The following is a 12,133-nucleotide window of genomic DNA, read 5'->3' as shown; positions in this document are numbered from 1 at the left end:
GAGTATCATTTTCGCTTCTATTGTGATTCAATTTAGAGTTTTCTAATTTTCAAATCTTGATAAATTAAGGGGGAAAAATAAAATTGACATAATTAAATACAAAATAGATAGTGCGCGTGTGAAATAATCGGCTTTCTCATTTGCATTATAGCGCACAAACTGTTTAATAAAAATTAAACAAAACTTTGAAATGTCATTACCTTCCTTTTACATCATTTTTTTTTCATGATATTAGATTTTATCAATATCCGCTACACATAAACAAAATATGAAAAAAGTCGAAGGTGAAAGATCAGGCCTTAATTTAAATTAACAATGACCTTATATAGCTGTCGTGAGTGGACTTGACCTTTAACGGTTAATCCAAGCAAGCCAACAAAGAGTCACGAACAGCCTTTACACCCTATCAAAGGTGTATAAGACTGGTACCTGCAAATGTGCTTCAAAAAAGATGGAAGAAACACGTAATGCCAAACAACATGTTTTAAAGGAGGTTTTAGTTGTCGCTGTCGACTGACAGTTAAAGTCCATGGCGTTACTACCTAAAGAAATTTGAGTGATTTGATTTTATTTATTTCTGCATTCAAGATAATATATGCAACATAACAATAAGGTGATACAATTCAGTTTCACAAAGTAATAAAGCAATAGTCATAATAAAGCAATGAAAAATAAATATCGACAAGAAGCAATATTCAATCGAAAGAAAATAACAGTTTAAATGAATGCAGGAGACCGCCATCGTGAGCGGTTAAGCTTGAAAATGATGGCGGCCTCGTAAATAACAGAGGAAGGGGGGGGGGTGGGGGAGGTGACTCAGGGGAACATGAATGAGAATTTATTACGTCATTCTCTCCGATCTGCCACAAATGATTATTACACCATCATATTGATAATGGTATCGTAATTAGGCGAGCCACCCTATATTTAATCTAGATTGTCCCTACAACAGTCTTTCGCAATCGACGATCACTTTTTTAATCTTATGACCAGGATGTGATAGCCATTGAATAGATGCCAAATAAGGCATTACATACCTAATCCCTCAACATAAAGCGATTCCTGATGGTTTCAATTGAACCCCATGAAACCCTTGTGGTAAATTGGCTAAGTAATGACGTGTTTGACGTCACAACAGCCGGCGGACGTAAGGTAGCCAATGAACGATTAGTTACCTAATAATAACTTTTTGGCAAAGTTCGTTGCAACTGGCGTCCAATATATAATAGGATATCTCTTCGTAAGTTACTATAACGTGATATAACGAGCAAGATCTTTGCTGTTGTTTTGGGTTGATTTTTACATTTTTGTGTTGAACTTGAAGAAGAGGAAAAAAGCAACAACATCAAGCTTGGTAGACGGTGTGACAATTAGCCATTCAGTCTAACATATAGGAAACTGAGAATTCAAAAAAGTAACAGGTAAGTGAGATAATTACGAGCAGTTATATCAAGTCAATCACTTTACTGGATACACATACGATTTTGGTAGTTTCATTTAATTCCCTTAACACATGGTCAAAGCATGAGCTGATGACGCTAAATATTAAGTGTGTACAATAGGTTATAACATTTATTTCATGGCGCTTGTAATTTTGTTACATCGACTGTATTCGTGGGATTAGTGGCAGGACCCTGGGAACGATTTTTTTTACTGGGGGTACTGATCTGTGAATTTGAAAAGAATATAATAGTTGTCACTACAAAATGGAGAACAATTTGGTCCCAATAAATTTGAGAAGCAAAGAAAGAAAAAAAAGTTTCGCTACAGCATTAACGTCCATTTCCTTGCATTTTTACCTATCTTCCAGAATACATGGGGTGCTGCCTATGGAGAATAATACACGCAGCACCCCAAGGAAATTTTTTGGGGGTGCTTCACCCTATAGCACCCCCGCTTCCCAGCGCCATTCATATCGTTAAAATAATCAAATTCAACAATATGAAGATATTTTCACACTGTGGACACCTCGACAGTGTGACTGTTCACAGCATGTTCACATGTTCACATATTCGACCATCACACTGTTGGAATGCTCATATTTAACGATGTGAAGATATTTTCACACTGTGGACACCTTGACAGTGTGACTGTTCATATGGTCAACCATCACACTGTTGAAACGCTCAAACTAACAATGTGAAGGTGATTTCCACACTGTGGATACATCGCGATCGACAGTGTGACCGTTCACATAGTCTACTATCACACCGTTGAAATGCTCATATTTAACGATGTGAAGATATTTTCACACTGTGGACACCTTGACAGTGTGACTGTTCATATGGTCAACCATCACACTGTTGAAACGCTCAAACTAACAATGTGAAGGTGATTTCCACACTGTGGATACATCGCGATCGACAGTGTGACCGTTCACATAGTCTACTATCACACCGTTGAAATGCTCATATTTAACGATGTGAAGATATTTTCACACTGTGGACACCTTGACAGTGTGACTGTTCATATGGTCAACCATCACACTGTTGAAACGCTCAAACTAACAGTGTGAAGGTGATTTCCACACTGTGGATACATCGCGATCGACAGTGTGACCGTTCACATAGTCTACTATCACACCGTTGAAATGCTCAGATTAAACTATGTGAAGATATTTTTACATTTTTGACACCTCGACAGTGTGACTGTTCATAGCGTGTTCATATCGTCGACAATGATCATATTATTGAAAGGCTCAAAACAGTATAAAGGTACTTTCACCAGGGACGTGAGTCCCTGCTTTCACTGAGTGCCATGTCTGATTTATATATTATGTTGAATCGTATGATGGTTTATTGGCTTCTTTGTGTATTATGTTCACATGTGGAATATGTAAGTAAAGTAATATTCAGATTGAAATTTAAATATAAATGTTTATCAATAAACCAGTTGATCTCATCAAAGCCTGCGAAATTGGAACAGCTGGATTTTTTTTACTGGCCGAATTCCATCTCGAAATTGATATATGTCTCTATTAGTATTACTGCAAGTTATCATTTCTATTATGGTATTTTTTGTTGTTGATTATCATTTTTATTATTACTACTATTACTATAAACATTGTTATGATTTCCATTATTATTATTTTCATCATCATCATTATCATCATCATCATCATCAGTATTTTTATCAATTATCTTGATAATGATCGTCGTTGCCATCATCTTCGTCGTCGCCATCATCTCTACCATCGTCACCAGCACCAGCACCACCACCACCACCATCATCATCATCATCATCATCATCATCTTCTTCTTCATCACATCACCACCAGTACCACCACCATCATCATCATCATCGTCGTCGTCGTCGTAATCATCATCATCATCATCACCATCATCATCATCATCACCTTCATCATCATCCTAATCATCAATACATCATAATCAGAAGTTTACTGTATTATTCTCAAACTCTTATCGAATCCAGCAGTCTGCCAGCTTCAAATGAAACATGATTAGCCTTCATGTAACTTGAAAACAAAAGTCTAAAACAATGAAATAATAATTGTAATCGTTTGTTACTGTGCAAACCATGTTAGTGTTTAGTGCTTACAATATCCGATATCTGGTCCTTGATTCGGCGGAGTTAAATTTTTGGCAACACTGGCGGATTTTTTTTTTTTGGGGGGGGGGGAGAGCAGTGCCCTCACAAAGAAAGGTCTAATTATTGTTAGAATTTCAGATTGAACTCCCATAAGAAGAAATATCCGGCAGTATAGGTCTGGACAGCGCCATGTGATTTTCCGTGTGATCATAATAATCGAGCAAATTAAATAGTACCATCATCGTATATCATGAATGATTTACATGTATGTCTACAAGGTTTATTTCCAATTCGTCCAATTTTTGCCGACTCGTCTACTAACATTTGGTCTACCATCAGTTCGTCCACTCACCACATGGTCTACTTTCATTTAGTCTAATGCAATTCCGTTTGATAACCTGTTGGTCCAATAGCTATTTAGTCCATATACCATTTGGTCTAATTGGACTGAGTGTTAAATTGCGCAAAATGAATGAAAATTAAATGGATATTAGGCCAACTGGTTATGAGACGAAATGGTGATTAGACGAAGTAATGATGGGACCAAATGGTTAAAGGACCTAATGATTTTTAGACCATGTGTTAATAGCTCCATGGTTAGACGAAATGTTGATCTACGAAATGGCATTAGACTAAATAAGAGCAGACCATGTGGTGAGTAGACGAGTCGGCAGTAGACGAATTGGCAATTTAGCATCCACAATTACTGAATTATCGTTTTGAAAGTTAACGTGTGGGAAAGGAAGAATAAAATTCAGTTTATCTGCCATTTAGCATTTTTATAGTGGAGTTAATCTTAATAAATGCCATCCACAAGTAGATATAATAAAACTGAAGCTTTGTATACTATAGAATAGAATATCCGGCATTTTAGACCCATAGCCTAGATAGAACCATTGCTTCCTGTTGCAGAGCCATGGTACTTCGTTGACCTCCGGACTTCCGACACTTGGTTCCTGGACGTATATACACAGTCAAGTAGTTTTTTTCCTTTTTAAAAGAAACTATAACACACAGTTATTCTAATACATTACCCTTAATAGTCATATCTTTGAATATTGTAATCTCATATGATTTTTATTCATCCGGGAAGAACGGGTTCAAATCTACCAGATTGTAACGCTTTCTTCTTAATTCGGTCCGGTCGAATCTCGTTGCTAACCGGACCCGGTGTATTACGTTGACACGGGGATGTCAAAAACATTTTCAGGAGAAAATAAAATGGTACTCATTGCCTAAAACGAAACAATTGCCAGCACGATAAATTTGGCGAGTGTACAAGCGAAAAAGTCCAGTCTCATAAACAAATGCATATTTTTTCTTAGGGTAAATATAGGAAATCCCTAGTTCTCCATGCGTAATGCGCTGCAATGACATATAATATACTTATGTCAGAAAGTATAAACTTGAAAACTGAATAAAAGAATAAAAACAGAAATAGGGTAGGCGGCTACGGGGGCCCCAGCGGTTAGGTTACAGGGTGAGCGAAGGCAGGGATGGTGCTACTGAGCCTATTGAAGTTGCCTCTAACCTGCGACGGGTTACTCAAGACGTAGTTATTAATTACGTAGACTATTCTAAGAGTGACTTTTACATGCCCTTATGATTTTCACCTTTTTTTATTTTGGATTTATCGTAGGATCAAACACCATGTCGTCGACGACATCATGTAGACAAGTATTCTTAGCAGTCTTGGCCATGTCCATGGTCATCGAGGCGTTCGCGGGACGAACCGACCCGGCGGTAACTGCACTTACCCATCGGGTAAATTACTTACAGCGTTATATGACAAGCACGCTGATGGGGAAGATCTCGAATTTGGAGAGACAAAATATAGCACAGGCCAAGTAAGTTTTTATATTTTTGAAAACAAATTGTGCAATTATTACTGTAATAGTAGTAAGAGTAGTATTATAGTGGTAGTAGTAGTAGTAGTAGTAGTAGTCGTAGTAGTAGTAGTAGTAGTAGTAGCCGCAGTATACTAGTAGTAGTATTTGTAGTAGTAGGCCTAGTGTAGTATAGTATGATAAAATATATTATTTTGAGAGTAAGACAATAAATAAGATGAAGAATCAGCAGCCTCATGTAGTTTTCGAAAAGTGATTTATCTCAGATTTTCTTTGAATCCTCCTTATTATGCACATCGCCATAACATTCTTCCACTTTAGTCACTCCTTGTAACATTCGATTCTTATTCATGATTATAGCGCCATCACCAGGTTGACAATGGATATGAATGAAACTGTGACGGAACTGACCCAAAGCAACGTTGAACTGAGACAGAAGAACGCAGAGCTTCAGACAATGGTTGGTACCTTTGAAAGGTTCTTTTCCTCGCTCTTGGTTGATAACCCTGATGCCTTTGACCCGACAAGAGGAGTTGTCGAACGAATGGACAGTCTGAATGCTTTCCTCGGGAACAGACAGGCCATGTTGGCAGGTACGTATAATGATTGCAGACCTTTCTTCCAAACAATATAAAAAATGATAGTTTGGTTGGTTGTCAAACAAATTTACCAACTACTGCTCCAAAAAATAAGCATGGGTGATTCCCCCAAATAGTTCTTAGAATAGTTTTCGAACTAGCCTTTTGATTTTAGCCACCTTTTCTGAGGGTACAGGCGTAGGGTGAATCTTTAATGACCCCAACCTCTTCTGTATTTGTTCATCCCTCGCCACCCATCCCTGAATGAAAAAAGTGAACAATTCAAGAAGGAATATGAAAAAGGAAATTATAGAGCCACCGAGAATTATAGTTACATATTTTAAGTGTCACAGTCTTGCTGAAAAGCAGTCTGTTTGACTGATTGTGAGTTTTATATTGGTTATAGTTCAAGCAATATTCCTCCTTTTGGCATATTGTTTTTTTAATGACAGTGCTATTAAAGAGTCCCAAAGACATGAAAGAGTATCTCTACCTATTATTAGCTCTAGTTTTAAAGGAAATGTTACATCTATTTCTACAGGACTGCGACCCGACCCAGAGACAGTTCCGACCAATGACACTGTTGACCAGGAAGAACTTGGGCGAGTCTTGACACAGCTGTCGGAGGTGAACAGTGGTCTTGAACAGAAGGTTGATAAACTTCAGAGGAGGGTGGACAACGGGGTTGAAGCGGCAGGAGACAGGGCATTAACCGGAGGAGCTAATGATATCCTGACTCTAAATCAAGTAAGAAAATCATTTTAAAAAGTTCTATTCGTTTTATTAGCTGTGGTATCTTAAGCATTGATAACTATTTTGTTTTGTATAAACCAGAACAGGCATGAGATATTTGATATAAATGAAATATGCAGAAGCTGCTAAGCTCGTAAACACACAACCATAGATAATGAGGAAATATAGAATGAACCTTCCGAATATTTTTCTCAGGAAAACCTTACATGGTGCCCGGCCTGTACTAAGTACTAAGTTATAAATAAATTATTTATCTCTGATACTGGTAAACCTGAATGGTGTTTTGAAAAGACATTCGAAAGATATTTATACTCTATTGGAACATGGAAATATTCAGCACAGGAATGGGCAACCAGTCGTGGGTAAAGCCATATGTACCTTCATTCTGGACAGCCTTACATTTGGGGAGTGTTCCATGAAAGGACTTATTGGTCGTTTTATCATGTTTATCCGACAAGTCCCATTTTATCCGAAAGTTACCATGGTTACCATAGGAACAGTGCCTCTCAGCCAATCAACATCAAGGGACAAATATCAGACCTGACAACTTGTCGGATGAAAATGTTGATAAAGCGTTCCAATGGGCCTGACCTAAATGGATTTCATTTGATTCTAATTAAGGATTCATCTCATGCTATAAATTTCTTTCATTGCTACAGGTTGGAGACAAATTAGTGGCTTTGGAAGCAGCCATCAGTGCACTTACAGCAACACAACTAGCTAAGGACGATGCTGACCGTCAATCAGGCTCACGGAATGTAATTTCAGAGACTGACCGAGCAATTCTTGAAGGCGATTTATACGGAACAGCAAGGGGTGTCACTAGTGAGTATAGAATCTCTGAACCTCCCCAAAAATACATATACTTACTATATTCTTTTAACCAAAATCAAAACTCTTGTCCGGTAAATTGAGCCTTAGTAAAGTAAAAAAAGGGACATAGGAAGTAAATCCAGTGGTCCGGACTAGAAACCATGTACATGACGTAAGGTAATAGTAAGGTTTGGTGAATCAATAGACGTATAGGACCACCAGCTATTTAGAAGACCTGATACTACAGCGATTTACTTTCAGTGTAAACACACTGTTTAAAACTTTAAGCACGTTGTTAAGCCTGTCACTCTAACAACTGCTGTTCACAATTTCAAACAAGCTGTTTACAGTTTTTAACAAGTTATCTAAAGTTTTAAACATGTTATTTAAAAAGGTTAAACAATTTTTAGAAAGTAAAACAATAGTTTAAAAGTCTAAACAACTTGTTGTTCGAGTGAAGGGCTAAAACAACATGCTATTTTTGAAATACGTTGTAGCTATGTTGTTAACATTCTTTTTTCTCTCAATCAACATTACCCGATGGCGTGTAGGTGTCCGGAAGTCTGTATTTTCAGTGGCCTTAGATCACTCTGTACTTGGAACTACTAGCGCCCAGAAAATGCCTTTTAACTTCCCTTATGTCAATAAAGGGAATCACTGGAATGAAACATCCAAAACTTTCGTCTGCGGTATCACCGGTTACTACTACTTTCACTTTTCGTAAGTTTTCATTTATCTATGAGTATTAAGTCCATTGTTTTAAGTTTTAAGTCCATTGAAAAAGGTCAAACGTCACCAGCATTTCAAGAAGCACCATCCGTCGAAAAAAACATCTGACAAGCAAAAAAGTATCATCAATATACAAATTCTGTCAGAGGGTACCCTGCCTAGGCAAGAAGTAGGCTGCCGCCTTAGCCTGGTAGGGATATCAACCTCTAAAAGTCTTATTTCACTAAAAAAATTGTTTGCTTGTTTGATGTAATGATGAAAAACTCTATTCTTTTGATATGCTTACTGACGAATATTACATTTGTCATTCGGATTACATATTTTGCGGAGTCTGAATACCTAATTTAGTTTAGGATAGAGCACATGTAGTTATAATCGTCAAATCATTTTCAAGTGAAGGAAAAGTAACTGAGAAAGTAAAGAAGATAAATGGCACAAGGAGATGAAAGGATGGGTATAAAAAACTAGTAAAGAAAGAAAGAACAAAATATTTGTTCGTGTATACAACATTTTTTTTATCAAACTGAGGAATTCAACTTACTTTCGGCCCGCCCTTTCCCCCACCTTTTCGTTATCGTCCCGTAATAGAATCTTTCGTATCCCATCACAATGTCACTGACAACACAAACAATGTGACAAAGTTACCATGGTTATAAACGCTTATGGTCTGGTGTTTACAGTGAAATACAAACTATTCAACTGCACTTTGAAGTATATTACTTTGCTGAAATCTTTTTAGTTTAGTGTGATTTTATATTTCGTTCTTTTCCCCAGACTGCGATCGTACGATTCTCACTACATGGGGGTGCATCTGATGAAGAATAACCAACCAGTCACGGCTGTTTTCACAGAGAAGAGCTCCCGGAATGTGATGGAGAGTCAGGGAGTCGTGCTACCTCTCGAGATCGGTGACGAGATCTACCTCCGTCTCAGTCCGTCTGAAGAGTACGCCGTGCATTCCGATACCTACAAGTACTGCACCTTCTCCGGCTTCCTCGTCTATAAAGGTCTCTGAAAGAGCGACGCTGCATGTCTCGGTCACGCCGGCGATACCTACTCCAGCCTCACAAAGATTTGCGATTTGATCCGATCAACCACAATTATGGAAAGCCAGCAACGCCAACATCTAAGACGCATGCTTATTCAAAATGTTGTTCTAGATGATGACGTTGTATACTCGATTGTCTATTTGATCCGGATGGTCCGCCTTATGCCTTATCCGAAGCCTTTGATAATTAAAAAAATCGGCAGCCAAATGGTTAATTTTCAGATTTGTAACGCTTGATGGTAACATCGAGGTCGGAGGTGCAACTCAGTGGAGCATTTCATCAATATTTTGATCCGACAAGTTGTCAGATCATACAACTTTCCTTGATTTTGATTGGCTGAGAAGCACTGTTACTATGGCATCTGTAGGATAAACATGACGTGTCGGATAAAAAGTCCACCAAGTTCAACGACGCCCCCAGATCCCCGGTTTTGGATGATTGTGTTCAAGAATTTTCTTAACATATTGCAGATCTGAAAACTTGATTTTATATGCGACTGATCGACGGATGGAACAGACTTTGGTAGTTCTCTTTCAGAGTTCATTTTAATACTTTATTTTTATAGAGTGTACAAAAGGCTTTATATTTACAATTTCATTACTCCATTAATTCTATGTAACTCCCACCATCGTTCATAATCCTATGGTAGTTACGGTAAATCCAATAGATTATCATATCTTATGCTATAGATGGGCAAACACATCTGATCATAAACATGATAAAGGCATTTTAGATAGGATTGCATCCCTGTGTGTAAGGCATGTACGGATGGTATAATACCTGTAGTTTCTTGTAAAAAATATTATATGGCTATACCTTGCCTTACATCTACATGCCATTCCTAGAATTAATGATTTATAGATATTATTAAACTCTCTGCATATAAAATAATCTACAGTCTACAATATACGTCAACCTAAAGTACATCAATGTCATTTGCGTTTGTCTTCTCGGAACCTCTGAGAGAAAGAAAGAGAGAGAGACAGTGAGAGACCGCATCTCATATACAAATATAGAAAAATTATCCTTTTTTATAACAGTAAGTTAGAGATATAATCTGATCCGTATTGTATGATGTAAACATTATCCTCTTCCAGATTATGCACGGCATATATCAGTGCCCGGTAACACAAAGATCAATCATTGAACTAATTTACGATTGATCATACACATTGAGCCTTAGAATCAATCGTAGAAATCGGTCTAACGATCAATCGCTAAGCTTCGTGTTACACACCCATGATGTGCCTCATATCCTCAGACTTGCTCTGCATTGCCTTTTCGGTCATACATGTGTATCAGCTCATTTGTACAAGATAAAATTTAGAAAGCTTGTATATCATATTATTGATACGAACGGTTTACAGTATATTCATTTCTTTTTCAAGGTTTTGACTGTAAATGCCCTTTTCTATCTTCTCTGTTTATAATAAAAAGATAAGAATAAACATGAAATAAAGTTAAATTAAAATAAAATCATTAAATGTTTCATTGTGTTTAATAAGACTAGTTTCTTGTCTTCCATTGTGAAATTGAGTCTATTACGTAAGATCCGATTTACGTCACCATCGTTAAGCCGCAAAAGACCCAATGAGTACATTCCCAGGCATGATTAATATTCAAGAAAGTGGAAATGTCCAGAAGTTGTACTTTACAAATTTGAATCAGGCTCGTAATATTTAAGGAGTCTACTAAATGCTCATGCATCGTCGACATCCACACTGTTATCGTGGTGCCCCAAACTGAAAATAATAATCACAAATAAATGACAGTGTGAAGTATTTTGGTCACCATATTGATAATTTTAATGAATCATTTAATTTTTCTATATACATACCATAATTACAAATACATGCAAGTATCGAATCCAAGGCCAACTGAAACATCTAATAATAGTAATTGGATAAATCTAAATGAGGGTTCATTGGGCAAATCTTTGAGTCTGTGTATGCTTCAAAGAAGAAGTCGCAGCCAGACTCGCATCCTATTACACTAAGGGAATAAAGTTTTGAACAAAAGCCGAGAACATCAAGAACCTCTCAAATGCAAGAATATTGAAATATGATATTTCTTTCATATAAATTGTCAGAGTGAGAAATCAGATACAAATCATGCAAATTGCTACCTTTCTTGCACAAGATATTTGAAAGTGCATATTTATACACTTTGCTTAACATGCGAGAAGTACAAGCGAATTTCTGAAACAAAAGTATTGCTACTTTTATTATTTTTCGTTTCTATCTCTCCGGAATGACATCAGGGGCCCGTTGCATAAAACTTTTTACCTGAGAAAAATCAGGTTGTTTTTACCGGAGTTTTTGCCCTGTGACAATGGCAGAAATCAGACTAACCTTAGTTTTCAGATTTTATTACAGTTTTCTCAGGTAAAAAGCAACAGGCCCCATGTGTTCGCACCTGCAGTACAAATATATAAGTATTCAATATTCAAATACCTTTTGATTAAAAGAAAGGTGAATTTTCCTCTTTTAAAATGGTTACCCAATGTTCTGGTGGAAACATTGACACTGTTGAAGCAAGTGTTCACATGATTAAAGGTTTAATACTGGGAGTATATCTTGAACAGAACTATCGTGTTTTCATGTACACCGATATTGATTTTTACAACATTGTGGGAATGGGGATTGATCTCGTGAATATCTGATGTATAGAACATTGTTTCAAAGAGCGAGATTAAGTCGATAATTGCTAACAAATCTAAATCATAGAAGCTACAACGTGCGACAATCATAAAATATCACAATTGGAGTGAAAATGTTTCTTAACATGATAATGGGGCAAGAGAACCCAAATAATG

The 12,133-nt window shown here is 37.0% G+C and overlaps 1 protein-coding gene across 1 annotated transcript; it reads left to right on the top strand.

Annotated features, from left to right (window-relative positions):
* The first annotated feature begins 1,133 nt into the window (after positions 1–1,133).
* LOC121429710 lies at positions 1,134–9,505 on the top strand. Its single transcript, XM_041626880.1, has 7 exons — positions 1,134–1,421; positions 5,189–5,396; positions 5,757–5,989; positions 6,516–6,721; positions 7,387–7,552; positions 8,092–8,260; positions 9,044–9,505. Exons 2-7 carry the CDS (start codon positions 5,200–5,202, stop codon positions 9,282–9,284), a joined length of 1,212 nt encoding a protein of 403 aa, XP_041482814.1. The 5' UTR covers positions 1,134–1,421; positions 5,189–5,199; the 3' UTR covers positions 9,285–9,505.
* Positions 9,506–12,133: the final 2,628 nt, after the last annotated feature.

Source organism: Lytechinus variegatus, chromosome 16 (genome assembly GCF_018143015.1).
Source record: "Lytechinus variegatus isolate NC3 chromosome 16, Lvar_3.0, whole genome shotgun sequence".
NCBI lineage: Eukaryota > Metazoa > Echinodermata > Echinoidea > Temnopleuroida > Toxopneustidae > Lytechinus > Lytechinus variegatus.
Note: the sequence above shows the minus strand (reverse complement) of the source record. Positions and strands in the feature narration are given on the sequence as shown.